General features: G+C 46.5%; 2 protein-coding genes across 3 annotated transcripts in view; one reads left to right on the top strand and one right to left on the bottom strand.

Moving 5' to 3' along the window:
• CSF1R (colony stimulating factor 1 receptor) overlaps positions 1-13,784 on the top strand; it is a 39,491-nt gene extending 25,707 nt beyond the window's left edge. Inside the window, exons 10-21 of the mRNA XM_006138230.4 lie at positions 644-750; positions 3,924-4,050; positions 4,559-4,663; positions 5,289-5,399; positions 5,909-6,071; positions 6,886-6,977; positions 7,131-7,240; positions 9,556-9,678; positions 9,840-9,951; positions 10,270-10,369; positions 11,131-11,236; positions 12,254-13,784. Coding sequence (XP_006138292.2) covers positions 644-750; positions 3,924-4,050; positions 4,559-4,663; positions 5,289-5,399; positions 5,909-6,071; positions 6,886-6,977; positions 7,131-7,240; positions 9,556-9,678; positions 9,840-9,951; positions 10,270-10,369; positions 11,131-11,236; positions 12,254-12,385 — 1,388 coding nt within the window. The 3' untranslated portion in view covers positions 12,386-13,784. The remainder of the gene's footprint in view (positions 1-643; positions 751-3,923; positions 4,051-4,558; positions 4,664-5,288; positions 5,400-5,908; positions 6,072-6,885; positions 6,978-7,130; positions 7,241-9,555; positions 9,679-9,839; positions 9,952-10,269; positions 10,370-11,130; positions 11,237-12,253) is intronic.
• Positions 13,785-15,336: 1,552 nt separating this feature from the next.
• The window catches only part of HMGXB3 (HMG-box containing 3), a 32,780-nt gene continuing 23,997 nt past the window's right edge, over positions 15,337-24,119 (bottom strand). For both annotated transcript variants that reach the window (XM_075900538.1, XM_075900537.1), the window contains 6 exons: positions 23,852-24,036; positions 22,010-22,229; positions 19,822-19,955; positions 19,261-19,377; positions 18,512-18,721; positions 15,337-17,511 (listed from right to left, as the gene is read on the bottom strand). In XM_075900538.1, coding sequence (XP_075756653.1) covers positions 17,041-17,511; positions 18,512-18,721; positions 19,261-19,377; positions 19,822-19,955; positions 22,010-22,229; positions 23,852-24,036 — 1,337 coding nt within the window. In that variant the 3' untranslated portion in view covers positions 15,337-17,040. The remainder of the gene's footprint in view (positions 17,512-18,511; positions 18,722-19,260; positions 19,378-19,821; positions 19,956-22,009; positions 22,230-23,851; positions 24,037-24,119) is intronic.

Raw genomic sequence — 24,119 nt, 5'->3', positions numbered from 1 at the left:
TCTCAAACGGTGGTGCAAGGATCACCAGTGGTCTGCGAGCTCCATTCAGGTGGGCTGCAGACAGTTCCCTCAAAGGTGTGAAGAGAGAATGAACGGCTGCCCATCTAACTAGTGGCTCCACCAATCAGGTGCCTGGACCCTCATATATAAGATGAGGTGGTGGAGTTGGGGGGGGGGGGGGGGGAGTAGAGTGGGTTGAGAAGAGTGGAGGAATTTGGGGCCAGAGAAAGAGGCAACTTCCGCAGCTTCAGGGCTGCAGGTGCTGAGGAAAGATGGCCCCTTCCCATCCCAGCCTCAGGTGTATGGCTGCTGCGGTAGGAGACAGACCTCCCTCCTTCCCAACCTCAGCCCTTGGTGGGGGAGCGACCCCGAAGGATATTAAAATTGGACTTGCGTGCTTTCATTTGCAGAACAAACAAGCGTTCATTTTCATCCAGGTTTTTCTACATAGCGCTTTCATCCAAAGCACATTACCACAGTTCACTAACGGTACAAACAACACACGGAAAGAGCGTTAAGTGGGCCGCCGAGACCCGCAGCAGTTTTCCAGTGACCCATGAAAATAAAAGTCTGAGAACCACTGCTCTCGTGAAATAAACATCTGAACAGCCAGTTCTCACCCCTCTTCCCTTTGCTTCTCTAGAAGTCCGGATCCCACACAAGCTCTTCAACCCCGTCCTCTCCATCTTCTTGGCAACGCTGGTCCTGCTTTTCCTGCTGCTCCTCTTCCTACTGTACAAATATACTCAGGTGAGACTCTGATTCCTGTTCTCCCAAGGGAGGAATGCAACCCGTGCAGAAATCTCTGCACACACAGCGCTGCCCCTGCCCAGCCATGCAGCCAGTCGGTTCTCCCAGGAGGCCCAATGCCCTAAAGCCTCCAAAGTATGTAGGCTCCCAGCTTTGACGTCAATTGGTTCAGAGCCTGAGGATCTGGACTTATGAGCTGACATCTCACTAAAGCTCCCGTAGCTGGGTGGGATACCTTAAGGTTTGGGAATGGTCACAAGTTCTGGAGCCCCTTGCTCTTCCCCAGGGCTGGGCTGGTTTGGCAGGAAGGTGACAGAAAAGGGAACTGAGGGCTCGTCTTCTGTTTGACATTGTTTTTATCATTTTGGGTGGGTGGGTGGGTGGGATGACAAGCTGGGTTGTGCCTGCCCCTGCCTGAGGCATAAGGGGGAGAGTACATGAAATATCCCCCTCAATCATTTGCACCCACACCGGGCACGCTCTCAGAAAGGACATCAGTCCTGCACCTGGTCTCAGCCTGTTGAAGGAGGGAAGATGGGGTTATGGGGGAGCACAACAGGTAAGGTCTGGCTGTGCCCAGTTAAAGGGACTGTCCTTTGGATGCATACAGATCTGGTGCCCCCTAGAGAAATTCTAGCCCCTCCCCCACTACAAGAACATGGCTTAAACTGACCTCTTCAGAAGTCTTGGAGGTGTAGCTGTGTTAGTCTGTAACTTAAAAAACTTTAAAAAACGAGTCGCCCTAAGACCTCTTCATATTCCTCCCACACCAGTGGAAGTGTGATGCAGACCCCCAAACGCTCAGCCACAGCCTTTTGCTTCCCCCGTGACTCATCCCAGTGTCACTTTGGCTCTCATATCTGTACAGGATGTTACTCAGAGGGCTGGGCAAAGCTGCTAGCTAGCTCCTGCTGCTCTGAACTGTTCGACAGAAACTTTAAAGAGACCTTTGCATGGGTCAGCCAAAACACGCAGCTAGCTGAGGGCAAAACTTTACCTTTTCAACCCGTGTTTTGCAATTTCTGCCTCAGTTTCCCCCTAGTCTCCACCACTCAACAAAAAGCTGGTTTCCACAGCGAAAGTGGATGCTGGGAATGCAATGACCCAATCGTCTGGAGTGAAATTTATAATCCTCACCCAGGAACTGCCCCACCCTGCCTATCAGATCTGTTTCTTGCTTTAGGGAAATTGGCGATAGAATTTTTACAATGAATCGCAAACTCCCTCCTTGCACAATGGCTGGAAATAGGATTGCTTTTCTCGTCACGGCTGAAGGGTTTTGTGTGTTCTTGTTTTGTTTTCATGAACAGCACTTGTTACGTGCCCCGCAGCATGTGTATCAGCAAGTGAGTGCCTGGTGCTTGTCTGTTTAAACTAGGGACATTAAAAAAAAAAGGTTTAAAAGAGTAACTGTGTAATGGTTAAAAATCTTAGCGGGTACCTCGTTAACCATTATTTTTAGCCGGGAGGGACTAGGGAGAAAAGGATGGTGGAGGAGTCCCAGGGAGCCAGCTGTGGTACCATGTTGCAGTTTTACAGTATAAATCTTACACTGCAGAGGCTACAGTGCAGGATGGCAGCCGGAGCCCCAGGAGCAGGCACATGCTTGCAGGGAAGAAGAGTTTAATCGTAACAGAAACCGATCAGCTGATGCTTATTGGTTAACTGGTTAAACTCTTACATCCCTACTTTAAACACCTTAGTGGTGTGTAAAGTCCTACAAACTAGGACAAGCCGTCTTCAATTCTGAGGAATATCAGCCCCAAGCAGAATAACTGAGGCCTCAGCTCTAGTTTCTCTCATCACCAGAAGTAACGAGCCTCAGAGGACTCCCACTCCCACCCCGGCGTGTGTCGTCTGCAGTGAACCAAACCCAGGGGTACAACTTGGTGCTATGTAGAACCTCCCCGCATTGCAGCAGTTTCTGGGGACTTGGACCTGCTGCCTTCTTCTGGGATCGCACAGGTCTTTGTGGATGCAGGTGTTTAATCCTTGGCCCAGGAAGAAGGGAAAACCGAGAACTTGCACTGGCATGAAAGATTCTCCATCGACCTCAGCATTTCTCTTTCATGCCTGTGGCCCACCCGCCTCTCTGACCATCCAGATAGGTGACTCATCTTTGTCTGCAGCGGCCCAGCAGCAGCATCAGAAGGAGGAAGAACAATTTCTACTCCCAGGAACTCGGCCACAAGTGAATCATTGGGGTCAGGACTCTCATTGAGTCAGCAGGCTCTGCTCCTTCTGCCAGTGTGCAAAGACAAGACCTAGGCCCTGCTGTACAGATGGAGGTTTCTTGTTCCCCTTCACTCAATGGGGATAAGCAGAACAGATCACTCTAATGCCAACCTGTCTGGACGCGACACTGATAACAACCGATATGGATAACAAGCTGACGGCTGCTTCTACCCACCGCCAAAAGGAGCTTGCTCCTTGCTTCTCTGCCTGTTTACTTCTGCCGGAATCCAGCCCCAGCAGAAGAGGAGAAACGCGAAGTTCTATTTCTCGGTTTGAAAAGGATCCAAAGGCCATGCCAGCGCTGTGCTCAGCGAAATGGAGCCAGGGCACATGGCGGTGCTGATTCAGGAGCGCAATGGGGAAGACAGGAGGCCCCTTTGGGAGATTTCCACGGAAACAAAAGCACTTGCTGCACTGACACCTGCTGCCCAGCCCAAGCCATTTGGAGATGTGCTTCCTCCATTTGCAGGACACCCCAGCTGCTCTAGCACCATGTCGCCAGATGCTCTAAGACTTGTCCAGAGAATGAAAACAGGCAGTTTCTGAGCATACCGGAGGCCCCCTTGCTGCTATTTGAGGAAGAAAATGGAAGTGTCAACTTAAATGCCGAGTTCAGCTGGTAGAATACATAGTCCTCGACATTCAGCCAAGAGTGGGGGCAATCAGGTGTTGTGACCAGCGAGGAGGCATAATGTAGGGCCATAGTCCCGAGAACCAGCCTGTCAGTTTAGCCCACCTTCAAAAGCAAGAAGTACGTTATGGTATAAAAAAAAATAGATTTTGCAGTGAATCCTATGAAGCTACCTCACAGGAGAGTGATACCCCAGGGAAGGGAGTGTTGGGGTGTGGATTTAAAGTTCTTGTGATCAGTAGCTTTGGTTTTACAGAGGCCTGCAGAGCAGAAGGAATCTTGATTGATCAGATTCTCTTCTTTACAGAAACCAAAATACCAGGTGCGGTGGAAGATCATTGAGGCCTGCGAAGGGAATAACTACATCTTTATTGACCCCACCCAACTGCCATACAACGAGAAATGGGAATTCCCCAGGAATAACCTGCAGTTTGGTGAGAAATGCTCGGAGCTTCTCCACAGTTGGTCAGTGATTCAACGTGCCGATTCTCTGTTGTGCCAAGCTAAAATAATGCTGACAATGTCCAAACCCTTGGGTCCTCTTGCATATCAGCGGAGAATGATATAATGCCCCTATCCAAATACTCACATCTTCTTGTCTGCAGAGCTATAAACAATAGGATATTATCCCTCTGCAGCCGCCCATGGGCCCTCACATACAGATCTGATATGATTCTGCCCCTGCCTGTGAGACTGATTCCACGTCTGGACATTCACTTCCTTAGCGTTCTGCCTTCTCTCCCACTCAATCTCCCATAAATTCGGGCAGGGCTACATGTCACATGCTCATGTGTTGCCCATCTTGTCAGGGTTCTGCTGCTGACATGCCACCAATCCCTCTGGACAGGCTGTCCAAAGCAATTCTTTTGAAAATCACCATCACCGATTTGTTGCTGGGTATTTTTGGTTGGTTGGCTAACCAAAGCACATTTATTTTTGTAGGAAAGACTCTGGGAGCAGGAGCCTTTGGAAAAGTGGTGGAAGCCACTGCTTTTGGGCTGGGGAAGGAAGACACTGTCCTCAAAGTGGCTGTGAAGATGCTCAAAAGTAAGTCAAGAGCAGACTGCAGAGCAAGATGCATTGAAAACACAAACGCGTGTGTACAGCGTTTAGGCTGTGTTTTTTGCACTGGTTACCGGTAATGGATTAAAATGCATATTTTCTAGACAACAGTTGGAGCAAGGCAGCTATAGCTGTCCTAAGCAAATATATCCAGGCAAAGGAAACACGTTCATCATCTTCTCACGCCTCAGCTGTTTCCTCCTCTCACCCTTCCCCTTTTTTCATTGTCTCCCTGTCTTTTTCCCCCTTTCATCCCTTTTCCTGCCGCCCCCCATTTTCGCTCACCCTTTTACCCTCCCCAGACCTTTCCTCTCTTTGGCTAGGTCTACACTGCCGCTTTTTTTGGTGGGCGGAAAGCTACCCAAACTGTGCTCCGCAATTTGCGTAGTTTTTCCCAATTGCTTTTCCGGAAGAGGCTTTTCCACCATTTGGCCCCGTCTAGAACGAGGTATACAGGGCTTCCCGAAAGAACACGTTTGTTCTTCTGCAAAAAAGAAGAAGAGAAAACGCATTCCCTGGTTGCAGCGGGGGTTTTCCGGTATCCCGGACATAGGCTCTGCGCCCTTACACCATATCAGACTTGTGGTAACCTTTTCCAATTTGATTCCAGCAACAGCCCACACAGATGAGCAGGAGGCCCTTATGTCGGAGCTGAAAATCATGAGTCACTTGGGCCACCATGAGAACATTGTGAACCTACTGGGAGCCTGTACTTACGGAGGTAGGACGAGATGGCACCATGTCCTCTAAGGTTCTCAGTAGACATCCTCCTGAACACGGTTTTCAGTGACACCTCCACCCCTCGGGGCTTTAGACACTTTTTAGGCTGACATCCCTTATAGTCCCAAGGAGATGATCCATTCCAGTGGAGGCTTTCCATGCTTATTTCTTCTTCAGACAGCTCCCCCTAAGGGACATGTCAACCAGTCTGTCTGCCCGAGCTAGCAGAGCTGCCCTACCCCTTTAATAGACAGGCTCCAAGAATAAGGGATTATTAGTATGGAGGCCCACATGTGCCTGAAGCTGCAAGCTCAAGATTAACAACCTATTAGATCCTATCATTTCCACTAGAGCTGGAGAGCCACTCCAAACCACTGTATGTGCTCATGTACCTATTCACCTCCCTACATCCATGCATACCATTCTAAAGTGGAAACTGGGGCTGCAGGAGAGAGAGAGAGAACATGCAATGAAGTCACCGCTTGGCGATCACCACTTCCTGTTTTTTAGGCCCAATTCTGGTCATCACGGAGTACTGTCGCTATGGAGATCTGCTGAATTTCCTGCGGAAGAAGGCGGAGTCCATAATCATCCCAGACTCGCCCCTGGACTCCTCTCTGGATAGCACGGCCGATTACAAAAACATCTATCTGGAGAAGAAGTATGTCCGAAGGTAAGAATCAGGACTGGAGATTGTACATGCAGGCACTGGAATAAATTGCTTACGGAGGTTGTGGAATCTCCATCATGGTATAACTTGCTCTTAAAGAGCTCCAAGCACCTGTCAGGGATAGTCTAGATAATACTTAGTCCTGTCTAGAGTGCAGGGGACTGGACTAGGCAACCTCTTGAGGTCCTTTCCAATTCGATGAGTCTACGCACAACGCCAATGCCTGAGAGCAAGAAATGATGAGAAATTGTATTGGCACGAGGCTGGGAGATCATGGTACTCACATGTAGAAATGTTTCTGTTTTTAAATAAACATAGAGGTAATTTCTAAAAAATTCTCTGTAAAACCAGAATGTACCCAGCCAGGCCTTGGGGAGTAGATGATTGTGACAGACATATTTCAGAAACCTCCAAAAATTGGCTACATTGCTCACACCAATGTGATTTTATACTTGTGGTCTATTCTCTCCCCTCCCGCCACCCATCTCAGCTACCAAGTCAAAACTATTCCATCGTTTGCAACTGCTGTCATATCACAATGAGATCTGGCCAATCATGCTGACCTTTCACAGAAGGAAAAGTGCCTTTCTAGCAAGGGTAGTTACAAGGTATTTCTATGCTCCCATCCAGTCTAATTAAGAGGGGGTATTTAGAGCACTATTCACCTTTGCTGTTCAATTCAACTTTTCAAACCCACCCCACCTCATAGATACTTGGGAGTGTTTTGCTCAGCACCCTGTGGTCAAAAAAAGAAAAGAGAGCGTGCAACCAGACTGTTCATTAACTTGTCCCCTCTCTGTGTTTCTCTCTGGTTCAGTGACAGCGGGTTTGGGAGCCAGTGTTTGGAGAACTATGTTGAAATGAGACCAGTGCCATCAGACTCCACGACAGCAGGAAGTAAATTGCAAGGTACGGTCTCAGTCTTTTATTGAACTCTGCATTCTGATAGGCATACCGCTTGCACAGCTCCCCATCGTGGGTCAGGATCTAGTGCACTCAGCACTATGTGGCCTGCCCAAAGGCTGTCCTGTGTTAACCATAAAGAGCTCTTCTCTCTTCCAGGCAAGAGTGGAGGGGAAGAACAGGAGGATACTCGGCCCCTGGATCTCGGTGACCTTTTGCAGTTCTCCAATCAGGTGGCTCAGGGAATGGCCTTCCTTGCCTCAAAGAATGTAAGTGAAAGGGGGATGCTAGCCCAAGGGCTTAACAGGTTAATTAAGAAACACTCATATATAGCCCATTGCATAAAGCAGCTGAGGGATAAAACGTCAGCAGCCTTGTGAACAGGGTGGAACCTCTTTCCTAGAACATTTGAGGAAACGGCTACTGTAGACACAGGCCACTTGCACCCCAGGCAAGGGGACTACCAAATAGGCCTGTAGTATTCAAATGCCACTTTGAGAGCAGAAGGAAAATGAATCTTCCTTGTTAACATGGCCTCACCTTATAGCCAGTTTAGATTGCATTCTATATTCCTGCCTGCCTTTCGTGGAGAGTGAAAACTAATGGCTGCCTTTGCGTGTTTATTGCAATACATGTGCCACCCACTATAGCAATGCAGAATTACCAAACTGAATTTTGTGCTTTGCCCACTCTGGTTTATTATTCCGGTAAGTAACTCTGCACTGTTTGATGTGGAGAGCGTCTCTTTCCAGGAAACAGGAACAGAAAGCTGCAGTTGAAATGTCTGCCTGAATCTGGTTCAAAATGTTTTAAGAAAGAGCAAAAGTACGGACTGTTCTGTGCTGACACGGTCTGCAAAGACCCAGTGCATCTGAGAGGCCAACACCACACTCAGGGCTGTGTGATTCCAGGCTACCGCATGAAGTGCCTGAGAAATGAACTTTTTTGAGGTTTCAAAACAAATGGAAATAACTTCACAGAGAATAGGTCCCTCAATGGCTATTAGCCAAGATAGTCAGAGAGGTAACTCCATGCTCAGGCTGACGGTAAGCTATTGCCTGCCAGAAACTAGGAGTGGAGCTCTCAAAACTGTCCTGAAGCTTTGGTACACGTTGCTGCCAGGTACAGGCTACTGGGTTGGATGTTCTTATGTTGATAAATAAATTGGAGGAAGGGGCATATATAAAATGAGAACAGATGCAATTTAATCCCTGAATTTCACCTGCCCCACACCCATGGAGCAGGCAATTACCTTCTGAGAGAGGTGGTTTCAGATGGATAGCCGTGTTAGTCTGTAACTTTAAAAATGAGTAATCCTGAGGCATCTTAAAAGACTCAGTCTCTTAGTTTCCTAGTGTAGACATGTTCTATTTTGAAATAATTAAAATCAATGTAATAACTCCCAAAATAACAATCAAAATAGCATTGGGAAGCCTCAAAATTAGTTCGAGGCAGACTCCATTAATGTGAACGCATTACCTTGACTTAGAGTAGGGCTAGACTACCAGAAGTATCCCAGAAAAACTCTTCTGCATCCAGGGACGTGTTTGCTCTTCTGATTTTTTTTTCCTCCAGAAGAGCAAATTCCTTATACTCCAGGGCTGTGTCTACACTGGCCACTTATTCCGGAAAATCAGCCGCTTTTCCAGAATAACTTGCCAGCTGTTTACACTGGCCCCTAAAATTTCCAGAAAAGCACTGACTATCTACTGTAAAATTATCAGTGCTTTTCCGGAAAAACTATGCTACTCCCGTTCGGGCAAAAGTCCTTTTCTGGAAAACTGTTCCGGAAAAGGACCAGTATAGACAGCACAGTAGTGTTTTCCACAAAAAAAGCCCCGATTGCGAAAATGACGATCGGGGCTTTTTTGCGGAAAAGCGCGTCTAGATTGGCCACAGACGCTTTTCCGGAAAAAGTGCTTTTCCAGAAAAGTAACCTGCCAGTGTAGACGCGCTTTTTCCAGAAATACTTATAATGGAAAATTGTTCTGTTTTAAGTATTTCCGGAAAAGGGTGCCAGTGTAGACATAGCCCATGAGGAATAAGAGGGCTTCCAGAAAAGGGGTTTTTTCCTGGCATTTGGTCCAGTCTAGATGGACCAGATGGGGGAAAACCTCTTCTGACAAAAGGATTGAAAAATGCTACAGAAAATGCAGAGCACATTTTGCATAGCTTTTTTTTTTTTTTTTTAAAGCGGTAGTATAGCTGTATCCTCTGCGCTCCAGGAAACAGTGGGAAGTAATTCGTTTGAATACTCTGGGGAGTAGCTAATTTCAAAATAGCAGCACCGGAGCATTCCCACAACTGCTATTTCAAAATAACTACTTCAAAATTAGCGTTATTCCCCAGGAAAGGCAAGAGTACAGATTTCAAAATAAGCAGCCCATTATTTCAAAACAACAGGCTTAGTAGTGTGGACATTCCACACTATTAATTTGACCTAAGGGGAGTTATTTCAAAATAAACCCTAGTGTAGATCAGGGCTCTAAGGTGCCACAGGAAGAAAGGTAGAGGTTTTGAGAGAGTTCCATGGCTCTAGCAAAGTCGTTTACGTGGATGTTCTTTTGCCATCTGTTCTGTGCAGTGCATCCACCGAGACTTGGCAGCAAGGAATGTGCTAGTGACCCACGGGCGAGTGGCCAAAATCTGTGACTTCGGGCTGGCAAGAGACATCATGAATGATTCAAACTATGTTGTCAAAGGCAATGTAAGTAACTACTGGGAGCATTAGCAGAGGTGTCATGGGGGAGGGGGTCTCTTAAGTGGGGCAGGGAGGACACAGTTAAGGACAGACAGGGAGAGAAGAGGACCAGAATTGTAGTGTAAGTGGGCAAACTGTCCACTGAGTGGTGCATTGTACCCTTGCAGGCCCGGCTGCCAGTGAAGTGGATGGCTCCAGAGAGTATCTTTGACTGCATATACACAGTGCAAAGCGACGTCTGGTCCTACGGCATCCTCCTCTGGGAGATCTTCTCCCTGGGTAAGGAAGGGTCCTTCAGCGCTCTCTTGGTACACTGACCTCAATCACATCAATGGATTTAGGCAACAAGCAGGGATAGGGAAGGGCTGATTGAGAAACTGGACTCTGGGAGGAGGGGCGCACAGCAGCCTGTTTTACTAATCCTTGGTACCTGACAGTGTCTATTACTATCAGCAACCTACCCCAGTCACAAGAAACACAATCCATTCAGACTCCTGCAGCACCCTTCAAAAGCACACTGCATAGTAAGCTTGACTGAGAAGTCCAGCAATATCACTTCTGCTCAAAACCATAACTAGGCTTTTGTGGTGGTTGCAGGTAAAAGCCCATACCCTGGTATGCTGGTGAACAGCAAGTTTTACAGCATGGTGAAGCGGGGTTATCAGATGGCCAGACCAGACTTTGCGCCTATGGAAACGTAAGTACAGTAGCCAGGAAATGCACTTGCTGCCCTCTGCAAATGCAGACGTAGCAAAAGGAGCAGGCACAACAGCTAGTGAAAAGCAGGATATAGTTATTGAGGGTGTTAGAGGACCAATGAGCTCTACTGCTGGCAAGTTAATGATTTAATTACTGTAGCGCTACAGCTAGACTCAAGCCACAAAGTTTCCATCCAAATTTCAAACTGGACCCCGTTTGGGAGTGGTTGGCTCTGGGGGTTTGTTTCACACTTAGCTCTGCATAGAGCCCCTCATTTTGCTTCTTAAGATAGCATTAATATGCCACAAGCAGTAATGCCATGGCTCTAGGTATATTTCCGCTGAATATAACAGCATGCAGGGAAGGGTCTTTCTGGAAATGGACTGTAGTTTCCTTCCAGAAACCATCCAGGACATAGCACCACCTGTCACCTTGTAAATGTTCAGAATTTTTTTTATCCGAATGAGTCCCATTAAGCCTTGAAGGTAGGCATGTAAACACAAATGCTTGTAGTCCATAGAAAAGAAGCAAACACTCATAATCTGCACTTGTAAAGCAGTGAGTTATATGCGTGTGTGGCCTCTGACTCTTTAGGCTTCCAGCAGTGTTCTGGACTTTGCTCCCAGGCCAAAAAGTCACAGAGCCTAGGCATGAAGTATGACCATCCTATTCCAGCTCCCTGGGAGAACCTTTGACCGGGGCAGCATGCTCATTGCTCAAAGTGAGGTTAACATCTGTTACTGCTGTTTGCCACGGCAGGTACTGCATCATGCAAGCATGTTGGAATCTGCAACCCACACAACGGCCCACATTTGACCAGATATGCCACTTCATTCAAAAGCAACTGGATGCCAACAAGGAACAGGTGAGACACTTTGGAGACTAGGGAGCAGATAAGGGGAAGGAAAAAACAACCCGGGGCCCTGCCTTAGCTGTTGCTTCTCATCTTTTACCCAAAAGATGTTTTTGGGCTGGTGGAAAGCCCAGAAAGGTAGAAAACTGGAGTACAAAGTCCCATAACTTGCCCTTCACATAGGTACATTGACACCACTCATTTTCTGATGGTGTACACTTGTTTCAGAACCAGGCCCCACCACTGACTGCAATGTAACACCAATAAATCTCTAGAGGTTACTATATGAACTTGAGCTAAAAGCCAGCTGGTGTTCAGCTAAGGCCACAGAGCAAACTCATTCTCTCTCTCTCTGCTACGGAGACTAAGTGCCACTAACATGGGACAGTGAACCCAGGAGGAGTGTGGGTTACACTAAGAAAATGGCTAAGCCACAACGCTGATTCAGTTCAAGCTGCCAGCAGCCATGATATTCTGCAACGTGGACACAGGCAACCGGCGGTAGCAAGTGAACTTTCCTCGCTGCTTCCACTTCAGGTTAGGAGTGACAAAGATGCCATAGCTCATGAACAATATCCAGAGCCATCCAATGGCCCAGGAGAAAGCACTTATTAGCTCTCCAGGAGGCACCTAGGCAGATGGCTGATCATCAATAGTAGCTTCCCTGCACTTAAATGTACCACTCTCCTGCCTGGCCAGTAGCATCTTAGAAGAATGCTTAGAAGGCTTTATATATCACTTGCATTGTGTCTCATTGGAGATGCATAAGGACTTCCCAGTGCAACAACTCTGCTTTGCCATAGCAGGAGTTACTGGCATGCCACAGAAGATGCAATATCAGAATATTAACCAATTATACCCCAAAGATAAGAAAATCCACAAATATAAAACTGCACAAAAATGGTAAGTCTCTCAGGTGCAGAAGCAGCAGCAGCATTTCCATTATGGGGAGTGACAGAATGGCTAGGCCACAGTTAGGTCTAAGTCAACTCAAGGGACTGAAACCTATTTGCCTTTTCTTATTTCCAGGACTACACAAACCTCCCCAGTAGCTCAGAGGAAGACAGCGTGTGTGAGCCCTCTGACTGCTGTGAAGAGTCCTGTGAGCAAGGAGATAGCAGTCAGCCTCTTCTGAAGAGCAACAACTATCAGTTCTGTTAATTTTAAGGTCAAATTTGGATGGATCTTGCGCCATCCTTGGCAAAGGACAGGTCACTCTTGGCTTAGAAGGCAGGTTCCTCATTCTCAGTGTCTCCTTATCTCGTGCTTTTGGAAGCATGAAAGAATAAGAGAACTCCCTCTTCCCCCCATGAAAGGGCATCATTAGAGGAGCTAAGAGCCAACATTCACGCGTGAGGCTTGCAGTTGTGTTGAAATATAGCACAAAGTCATCAGGAATGTTAAACATAATCCACACGTCTGTGGAGCGTTTTGGATTCCCTTAGAGTCTCCCACCAACTCTGATCACACATAGGCCCATTGATGCCGTTCTCCTGACAAGCAGCTCCTAACTCCATGCTAGCCAGTTCTTACCTGCGTTGTTCCACATGGATATGCATTTCCATAGGTGAGTGTGTGCGTGCATTCAGGAGAGCTTCAAAGCAACCCACTAACTCCCTGCGACAGCTCTCCCTGTTAGAGAGAGAAACCACCAGCTTTTTTCCTTCACTAGTCTCCCTCTGCTCCATCTATGCATGTTACAGAGTATTAGTTGTAGCAGAAAAGCTTCTCTCCAAGCATTATGCAAGTGGCAGACCCCACATTCCAGCTCAGCGCAGATGAGGATGCTGCACTTCACTTCACTCAAACTGCTGCTGAAGCTACACTTAGCATTACAGATTGGGAGGACAGTGCCTTTGAACCATTACTGCTTGAACAGGTGCATGTCCTCCAGTGAAACGTGAAGTCCGGCCATGCTCCCTTCCAACAAGGCATGGAACATAAATTCCCATCAAGGAAGGAATGGCAGCTTTTTATATTGATCGGAACCAGCTCAGCATTACACACATTCTCTAATGCATGCTTGAATTATTGAACGATTCATGTAGCAACTCAGCAACCACTGCCTGTACCAAACCATTAGGGGAATGTTTTAATGTAGATAGTTGCATTTTGATAATGTTATACAAGATTGTTTTTTTAATAAGCTAGGGGCCTGGGCCCTCACAGGGAGCTTTTCTAAATCTTGAATTCTTTTGCTCAGGGTTATTGAATTTACGCAGCAGCCTAGTTTTAAGATTATTCTATATTAGCATAAGACTTCCAGGGCGGGGGGGGGATCTCTTAACGAATAATAGCCTTATCTGACTCCAAAGTATAATCATGTGACAGGGTATATACACTGACTTGGCTTAGGCTACTGGTAATGAACAACAGCTGCTACATAATTTGGCCTTTATCAGACTACTACTACTTTGTGGGCCATTTTTAATTAAACTTTAAACCATGCAGTGAGTGTAATCATATGTTGAAAACAAATTATTCCTTTCCACTAAATACAAGCTCATGCATTTCCACTTGTCAGCCTTATGACAAAAATAAAACTAACATGATTAACACAGCAATATTGTGCGGTTTTTTCCCAGATGACCTCAGACTTTCATTTCCTCCATCTCCCTCCTTCAGGTGTAAGAGAAAGGGCAAAGCCTAGCGTCTCTCTAGACACTACTGATTTGCTCTGATAATTATTTAGGTAGCTAACAAATCCCTTCTTTTTTCTAGTTGATGGAATGTTGATTTGATTAAACACTGACAAACTTGTTAATGGCCAGCTTCTTGTAATCCGAGAGGCCTATCCATTATTGAGAGAAATTAAATAGAGAGAGGAGAGATGCAACTGCAGAATATCTTCAGTCATGGGTTAAAACACATGTGGGAAGAAACTAGATCAGGCTATGGCATGCACCTGCTGTGCCATGCACTGGGTACAGTGGATACTAGGGTAAACAAGATGGGTTGGCATAGTTTTGGAGAGATCAGGGCAGCTTTCCTTCTAATTTTCCATCCAGGTGTGGAATAAATGTTGTTACATGCACCGAGGCAAGTACAGATGTACACCAGCAATAGAAATACATCCTACCAGCTGTGGGCACGCTGCTAATCAGCTGGACAGCACCTGAATCTCTCATGAGTGGCCATCCAACCGCTCAGCTTACAGGGAACACTGGATCAGGGTAGCAATGGCCTTCTGGTTTCCAAAGAAAGTTCCTCTTTAGCTCCACTGCACCTTCAGGATCTGTTCCATACTAACGCACATTTGAAGTAGCAAAAAGCTGAGGATGAAAGAGAAATGATTAAAAAAAGCTCACGAATGCTCAAGGAGAGGCTTATTGCTGAGGTGTCACCTGCTGCAATTTTCCCCTCCCACAAGCTTTTTTGTTATCAGCACAGTACAATTAATTGAAAGAGAATCTTGTCTCAACCCCTCTTCTCCAATGCTGCATCTTAGCTATTTGGCAGTTGAGAACTTCGTTCTCACACGGAGTGGTCCAATACTAATTCAACCCTCATGTAACTGAATGAGTGGAGTTACACAAACGAATGAATTGGACCTGTTGTGCAGGGAACCAAAACCTAAATCTTACATGTCATGCTTGCACCATGAAGATAAAGTAGGCATCAGTGAAAAAGGGTTTTGTTTTTTTTTTTAAATATTATTGTGTTTACCTCCAGAAGAGCAGATGATGCATGAATCTTCCACATGAACATGTGAATATTTGACCCTGACATGTTTTACAGTTCGGCAACAGGATTCTCTCTCTCACAGGCTGCCTTATATTTCCATTTATAGGAGCAACTCCGTAATTGTGTTTCAAAATGTAATTTTTTTTTTAAAACCTCACAGATTCCACACTGGAGTTAGGAGCCCAGGTAGTCTCTGTATTTGCCTCTTTCAGAACATAGTGCTGCAGAAAAGACCAACGATTTTTTCCTACTTGTTCTTCACACACAGTCCACTTGGCTGTGAGATGTGGACGTGCCCGTGCGCCAGCACCATGGCTAATGCGCCCGTCAGACCACATGGTTCTAATCAGCTGATTTACAAGCTTTCCCATTGGCTATCAGAGTTCTTAGGCCGTCAAATGTGAATAAAAACTCACTTAGCCATACAGTTTCACCCAAAAAATTGGAGATAATTTATTAAATTTTATCACTGACTGAAAAAGTCACTAATGTCTTTTATAATAAATTAACATTTTTTAACAGGATAAACCCCAAACCATAATTACTGTATTTGCTCAGATTTAGTACATTTACAGTATGGTACTCAGTAGGTTCCCCTTCACAGAAGGAAATTTTCATCCACACCGTAAGTCTTCTATTCACTCTTCTGTTCACACAAGGAAACGCCTTCCTGGCAGTTGGCCTGGTTTCCCACTGTTCCAGTATCCCATCTTCTGTGTTGTTTGAACCAGGCCAGATGTGTATTTTCAGATTTATGGTCAGCAGGGTGTCAGTGGACAATGAAAGCAGCTTTACAAATAGGGTAGGAGGTGCTATTTAAATACGCTGGAGGGAACATGGACTCAGAGGACTTAAAGGAAAATAGTCAGAGCAATGTATAGACAGGATGAGACCCATTTCAGATTTACAGTGCTATGGAGATAATGGCAAGATGGGTTATCACAGTTGGCAAAGGTCCCAGAGAGCAGAGTGGATGCAGCCCTCTCAACCACAGTCCTGATAGAGGATTATAAAAATCTTATCATGGGCGTCTCTGGATATGTTGCATTCATTGCCTCTTGTTACTGCTGCACAAATGTCCGTTGCTATTCAGCCCCAGCCACACCACAAAAATAAATTTTCATTCAAGTCCATGAATGGGATGTAACATTTAAAAGAATAAAGTGCCCAAAACGAAGTGAGTGGAATTTGAGTGCCTCGCTGGTTTAAAAAGTGGTTGCCTTAGATGACTCAAAGCAGCCCTTCAAGAAGTGTTAGCCCTTGGCTAGCCAAGTCAAGGGCAACCCATCAAGTTCAACTCCTAGGTAATGCATCAATGACTGACTAATCATTACTGTTCCTCCTGTTAAAGGACTAACAGACCTAGAAACTCAGATTCACAGCTCTCCACAGGCTAAATACCTGCTATACTGCACTGTTACTGAACTCAAGAAAAGAACAGGAAACATCCCTCCCTGCTGACTCCTTAACCCCATCCTGGGCACCAGCACCTCCCATGAGGTTCCCTAGAGGTGACTATTTTAAAGCTGCAGGCCACTCAACATGATCCTTTTGAATGCATAGCCAGATGGAAGGTGCAACTTCAAAGCAGGAAAGTCAGGATATTATGCTAATCTATTCAAAGTAGAGTTTTGGGGGTCACAGACATTGTCATCCACCTTTCTTCCATCCACTCTTGCACCCCTTACCCAACCCTGTACTGATATTAACAAGGTTAGCAAACAAGATCGGGGCGGGGCGGGGGACCTCAACAACTTTGTGCTATTACATCTCAGACACTCCAGGAACTGGAAACTGATCCCTTCCCACCCCTCGCTTTCTCCCAATCCAGCTGCTGTGTGAGAACAGCATATTTCACAACAAATCAATGGGTCCAAGAAGCACCTTGGAAGGAAATCCCATCCTGTAAGCAAGGATGTTAATGGAACTTACGCTCACAGCAGCAATCATGATCCTCTGGAAGCACATGGCTCTTTGGTCAGTGTAAGCAGTTAAAGCCAGCAGTATCACAGCTTCTTTGTTTAAAACACACACCTCTCTCAGATAAACCTGACCAGTCTGCCAAGACTTTACAGCAGCCCAACATACCCAGCTGCATGGTTAAAAGAGATTAATCACCAGCTGAGAGTGGTTTATTCAGCAACCTCTCCATCTTCCTGGTTCTCCTCCTCCTCCTCCTGTATTTCGGTCTTGATCTGGGCCACTCCCAGTCGGTACAGCGTGTCCCGGATCACCACCTCACCAGGCTGACAGCTCTGCACAATTTCATGGATCTGCCGGTTCACGATCTCCCGGCTGGTAAGGAAATCCATCAGACGGTTGTAGAGGTAATAGTGGGTTGCATTGTCAAAGGTGATGGGCCTCTGGCGGACACTGCTGGTTTTGCTGTCGTTAATGGCAGTGATGACGGCACTGTAAGGCTCTAGCTCCTGGCACAGTGAAATGGAACGGTGCTGGGCAGTTGGATCGCTCTGGCTGTTCTCCACCCCGGTGTTAACAATTCGGCGGGCTGTGGATTTGGTGACTGGGTGCTGGACAGAGTGCTCCGCTACAGTCATATCTACACTGTAGTGTTGGTCTAATAGCTCTGGGCAGGATACACACTGATGGAGAGAGAGAAAATAAGATTGCATACATACAAGCTGAATGCTTAGCAGCTCCCTTCAACCAAGCCTTGTCCAAAAATATAAGATAAAGCCCTTCCCTGAATAATGACTTGGAGCAGGGTGGAAGCAAATATAGTTGGCTTTCCCCAAAAGTCCTAGGAGCAGGGCTGGACTAAGGGGTGGGCTAGCTGGGCAGCTGCCCAGGGCGCCAACCTATGGTGTTAACCCCCGCAGCACCGGCCAGCAGCGCCCTTCCCCCCACGGCCACAGGGCCCTGCACGGCCAGGCGCCGCCCACACTGGGCTACGCGCCATCAGTGGTGGCCGAGCCGACTGGGCAGTGCATGCGCTGTGCGCCTGCCCACGTGCCCCGGGAGCGGGCCCACGCACGCGCCATGCACCCAGAGGCGGGCCCACGCACCCCTGGGACGGCGCCACGCACCTGGGGCCCGGGGCGCCAAAATGGCTCGGTCTGGCCCTGCCTAGGAGGATGGTCCAATACACCCCACTATCACACAGTTTTAAAACAGCAGCAGCACACCAGCGATGGTCTCCGACTCCTCCTCACAGGTAAGTAATTTCCAATAGAAAAAGGTACATTATACAGCACTGGCCCCCTTAAAAATACATTTCACGTCACCATTGTCTGAGAGTTGGACAGCTGTGGGATTCAATAGACTGCACTGGAAAACCAGTGACTCAGTGAGGCGTGCAAGTGTCATGCAATATCGACAGTACAATCTGTAACTCTCTTCTTAGGAGAAACATGTAAGTGAAACCCCAGCATTGGGAAGGTCACAAAACACACATTTCCACGATTCAGTCATCTTGATAAGCAGAACGTTGTAGTCAAAATTCCAAGATTAGTCTAGTAATAAAAGGTTGCATAAATCCCTCCTCACTTTTTCTTTTTTAAACTCTGCATTCATTGCCCACCAAACAATGCAGAATAATCCTATTACCCTCGCAGTCAGCATAAATGAAATAATGTAACTAACCATTGGGGGCTCCATGGGATCAGAGAAGCATCCCTGGTTTTTCCCCCACATCTGGGTAGTCAGGTCAGGGCAGCAGATATCTGCACACAATGCCACTGAAGAAGCCATATCCACCACATAGACTGGTGGCCAGTGGCGTGAGGAGACTAGCAGGTCCACGTGATCCCGGGCACTTTCCCCTCTCACAATGTACTTTGAGCCACACACCACCTCGGAAGAAAGTGAAGAAAAACATGAATTTCTGGGCTGGTGCTTTGCACTAGAGCAGAGAGGCAAATTCTAAAGAATAAAGAATACAGAAGAAATCCAGTGTTACACATCCTCAGTGAATCTAGAAACTACCTGGACTCAACCACCTCTTGTCATTTAGATTCTCTCTCCTTCCCAGACAAGCTGATTCATTCCTTGCCTGGAATACATAATTTCCAATTCTACTTCCGTGGCAGAGTCAAGAACTCAACACCAACCATCTTAGCCTTATTCTCTTACTTCTGTGCAACGTGGCACAAATGATTCTGGGAAGCAAACGCCACCTCCAAGAGAACACTTGGCTCATTTCTCCTCACGCTTGAGTGTGGAGAACAAGAGCCCAAAATTCACTACTTGTCTACTCTCAGCTTCCTGTTTATTCTTCCAAGGGATTAAAAGCCATACACATATTTTGTGTTAGGTCATGTGTCAGTCAAGTCACTGTCTAAATATTTGTCAATCACACCTGACAGTGACAATACATTTCTGGTCTGCCTTACCTGATGTGGACACACTTTGTAGATTTTGCCTCCTGTGTGATGGACAGGGGGTTGTTTGGCACCTGCCCCATTCTGTACAAAGTCATAGAGAGCCAGGAGGGAATAACAAAGCTGGTCCTAAGAACAGAGACACCAAGAGAAAAGCCTGCATTTAAATTAAGATTCAAAGCCTGGGGCTCTCCAAAGAAAGTCACGGCTGCAAGTGAAATATCACACGAGCTGTATTTTAAACATGGTAACTAACAGCCTTTTAATTCCTTGGTCAGTACCACAAGGATGACAAGCAACTCCAAGATGAGAAGCCCATGACAGAGTAATTAGAGGTTTCAATTTTCCAACCCACCAGGGTTGAATTTTTTCACCACATGTCAATTACCCTGTAATCTGCAGGGACTCTTCATTTCTAATCCATCTCCTTCCTAAATAGAGTGGAGTGAAAAGTTATTTCTCATATTGCCATTCTGAATAACCACCACCTCATCTCCTCTTGTCTTACAAGGCAGGGGAATGGCTCTCCTTCCAAAACTAGTTGGAGGGTGTGACAGGGAATAGGCCTGTTACCTTCGTGTCTGCTGCCCCCCAGGGGATGCTGCACTGCGCCAAGAAATGCTGCAGCTCTTCCTTACTATAAGAGCTGATCTGTTCCACTTTGCAGGATTCCTCCTGAAGTAGCCGCACCAAAGCGCTCCCACTGCCTGCAGAAGCAGAAAGCATTCTCAACGCCTGCCCTCAGAAAGGAAAGGTCAGCGTGTAGTTTTTCCAGAAGTGGGTGGATGGTTGCCCAGAAACACAAGGGAAGTCAGCGAGGCTACAGTGAAGAGGCGGAATACGTGGAAAGCCCCAGAGCCGAAGGCAAAGCACAGCCTGATCCTGAATCCTCAAGTCAGCAGATGTTTACTTTTCTAATGAGTTCCCAGGTTCTGATTGAATCATGGCATTTAACATGAATCAACTGTAGGAGGCAGCAGGACCAAGCCACTCAAGGGGCACTCGCAGTTCCTCCAAATATTTTTCGGTAATTTATTGGAACTGAGGTGTTCAATGAGCCCCAAAACAAGCCTGGAGACCAGTCTGCCACTTTCCTGTTGCACTGCAAACCTCTTTAATTTTAGATCTGGCTCTAACTCCAGGCCTTCCTCTTCATTTTTATCTGCACAACTCTTTTTCCATGCAGGCTTGCATGCTGCTTCTCCAGTGCACACTACTGGCATCCAGCTGTAGCACATTCCTAGGCCAGCCAGCCACTTCAAGGGTCAATGCTCCTGTTTCTCCACCAACTATCCCACGAGTTCCTTCTCCCAAAATTGGCCACTACCCAGGAGAGCTACTATCAACACTGCTCTGGAGCTTTTTCTCCAGAATTAAAACTCCATTCAGGAATTAAAGAGATTAATTTAAAAAAAAATACATTTATCCTTGGAAGTTAATAAACCCTGGGACAGAGTCTTGCATATCCGTGGGTATCCATGAGTCATTTTTGTGGATACGAATTTGGATACAAGTTTTGTATCTAGAACTTTGCAATTTTGCAATAATCCACTTTATAGCCACAGGTATCCGCATCCACAAATGTCGATACAATACCCGCTGTTCATTTTTGTGGCTACAGATGCAGATACCAATCCTGTATTATGCAGGGTGTCAGTTCTCTCCAATGCAAGGTAAAGTTCCAGCATCTCCACTAACCAGAGTTGGAAGGAAAGCACAAGTAATGGTGAAGACAACTCTGCTGCAAGTTATTCAGTCACAACTCATTGTTATATAGGACTCTGAAATGCAGGATGCCCTGACTCAATGTATTAACAGTATGAACTATCGGACAGTCAACACACTAGTCGACTAGTTGCTCCACCCGCTGCCTCTAAGAAAGAGGCAGCCGGGGGGGGGGGGGGGGTTCGGAGGATGGGTTGCTTCAAAGCAGCAGTGCCACGTGGAGCCCAGGCAGACCCTGAGCTCCATGCGGCGCTGCTGCTTTGAAATACCACGAAGAGCCCGGCGTCAGGCTTCAGGCGACGTTTCAAAGCAGCAGCGTTGCATGGAGCCTGGGGTCAGCTGGGGAATCCCATGCTCCTTATGGTGCTGCCGCTTTGAAATGCCACGGGGAGCGCTTTCACCTTTGAAGTGTGGCAACAGCCTTCTAAGGCAGAGGTGCCCTAAACTATTCAATTAGCCCATTAATCTAAATGTAACATCCCTAGTAGTAACTAGAAATAATTTAGGCTGTGGTATCAGAGCTGTATCACGCCCCTCATCTGGCCATTTCTTCCGTTTCCCATACAGACCTGACACACTTCTCTTGGGTGTCTCAGCAGCAGCATAAAACAGGTACTGCATGCAGCTACAGAATACAAGTTTTCACAAAACAGCATGAGCATTCTAACAGTTTCAACAAGTGCTGAGTGACTAATCTCCAAGTAACATTCTGAAAACATCTCTAAAGACTTCACTGTATTATATTTGGAGCAATGGGATGTTCACTTAAATTTCCTTGTATCGTGTCTCTAGCACATCACAGCTAAGCATTCAGTTCCCATTTGGAATTTATAATCAGAAATACCAAAATTTGACCTATGCTTCCCCCTCCAACTCTGATGAATCTAAAGACTCAACCAGGAACTGCCAAGAACTTCTGTTCAGAGCATCATGTAACAAAATCCTCCACTCTTAAATGCAGATGGGTCACCTACAGAGACCCAACACCATCACCTTTAGCCAAAGCAGCCCTCAGAGCTCCATGACAGTGAATTACCGGGCACTGGAGGGGCATCTAGGTTCTTGTCCTTCTCAGTGTTGACAACCACAGCTCCTCTCATCAGCGGTGGGAAGAAAGGGGCAACAATAGAGGCATCAAACTTGGTGATCGGGATGCTACACGGGAACGCCACTTGCTCAATCACTTCTGTCTCCATCGTTGACCAGAAATCTTCCACATTTACCTCGCTGGACGACAAGAATTCTGGCCAGGTAAACTAACAGGTGAGAGGACACAGATCATCAACAGCACACATGCTTCATTAATGAACAGCTCTGTATTCACTTGTGACTTGAAACAAACATAATTCTACACACACACACACGGAAGAGGAGCCTCTCTCCTTTCTATGAGGTTGGAGTCCACAGGACCATTCTTCCATATAGGAATTCAGATCAATCTACTTTAGCTAGAAACAGGGTTTACTACATAGTACTATTCATTTCCCCGTCTGCTAGGAAAACACTCCATGACAGCTCAGAGAAACAGCTGCTAACAAAACCAGAAGGATGTTTCAAAGTCCATAAACAGGAGGATGGTGATCTTAAAAGTTCCACTCAGCTCCCTTATATCAGAATCCTGTTGGATCAATGGTGTAATCAGTAGGACACACATTTTTCCAAACTCCTTGCTAAAATATTTCTCTCCCAGGAGAAGACAGAATGTAGAGAGCATTAAGTTAGGCTGCATACTCCTGTTAAGCATCAGCTGCACAATATTAGACAAAACCTTTGTGTACAATGATTGATTAAGCAAATATCTTCTTGAGACCCTGTCCCTTTACAGCCACGAGACCATGGGTTAGCTAGCAGTGTTTAATTAGTCCTGCCTTGCCACACATGTGCTGAGAGTAGGATTTTAAAAAGGAGGAAATCCAGCAGTTAGGGGCTGACTATGGAGGACAGCAGTTGAGCTGAGTTGTAGCTAGAGAGCTGAGCCAAGGGAGTAAAGCTGGCTTCTGTGGTGGGTCCGCTAGCACAGTGTTTCTCAACTAGTGGTATGAATATCTTTAGGGGTACTCGAGAGAAGTCTGGGGGGTACGTCAACACAACTGAAATTCGGAGAAAACAATTTCTGTTTTAAGTTTTACAGCGCTTTATTATTTTTGTACTTTTTACACCCAAAAACTTCATTGCCCACCCAGCTACGATTAACTTGTTTAAACAAATGTGTTGCAATGGTAGAAAAAATTGGTGTGTGTCTGAAAACTGTGGGTACTGGGGGGTACAGGTTTGGGTTTGTTTGTTTGTTTTTTTAACTAGGGGGTACTTTATAAAAAGAGGTTGAAAAACATTGCCCTAGAACAAAAGGCTAGACTCCAGGAAGGTGTCCTGGAGCTAGTAATCCACAAGGGGAACCGGGAGCCGATAAGGAGATGCTCAAGCCGAGGGAGGGGGTGAAAGATATGAGGCAGTGTTTTATTCTGTAGCTCTTCTGAGGGGCCCTGGGAGAAACCCTGGGATCTGCTCCTCTGCAGAAGAAGAGCACAATTCTCATTCGTTTGGAAGGACTTTGGTGCTGGCCTGGGGGGGAGCTGGCCAAAGGGACTATGAAGAGGCCAGCTGAGAGAAGTCAGCATGAGGTCTATGTTATAGCTGGACTGATACCCCAGAAGGAGAGGGTACTTTTAAGTGGCTTAAGGGGTAGCCCATGGAAGATACAGATGTAGGCAACCAACAGGAGGCAATCAAGAGGAAGGCCCAGCAAGTCTGCACCCAGCCCCCAGGATGAGCTAACTGGTGAGTCACATCGGCAAATGTGGGGCTTGCTTTGGGGCAGGACTCTAAAACGGAGAAATGCTTTCAACAAAAGCTGGAGAGAGCATTTGTGGCAATCTACCTCTATGTTCTTTAGTGCCAGGACATTTTCTGCATTCCTCTGGGCTATCTCAATCTTGGGCACAATGCCACAGACTCCACAGATCATATCGTTGTAGTCCCGGACAGTGAGGCACTCAAAAGCCCAATAGCCATTGCACAGCAGCTCTTGGAGCTGACTCATCTCCTCAGGCCTCAGGGTTTTCTCTGGGAAGAAAAGAGCAGGTTACTTTTGAGGTCATTTGCACTGTTCACACAAACTGCATTCACACGGCTTTCACTTCTTAAAG

Source organism: Pelodiscus sinensis, chromosome 17 (assembly GCF_049634645.1).
Source record: "Pelodiscus sinensis isolate JC-2024 chromosome 17, ASM4963464v1, whole genome shotgun sequence".
NCBI lineage: Eukaryota > Metazoa > Chordata > Testudines > Trionychidae > Pelodiscus > Pelodiscus sinensis.
This window is presented reverse-complemented; position numbering and strand designations above follow the sequence as displayed.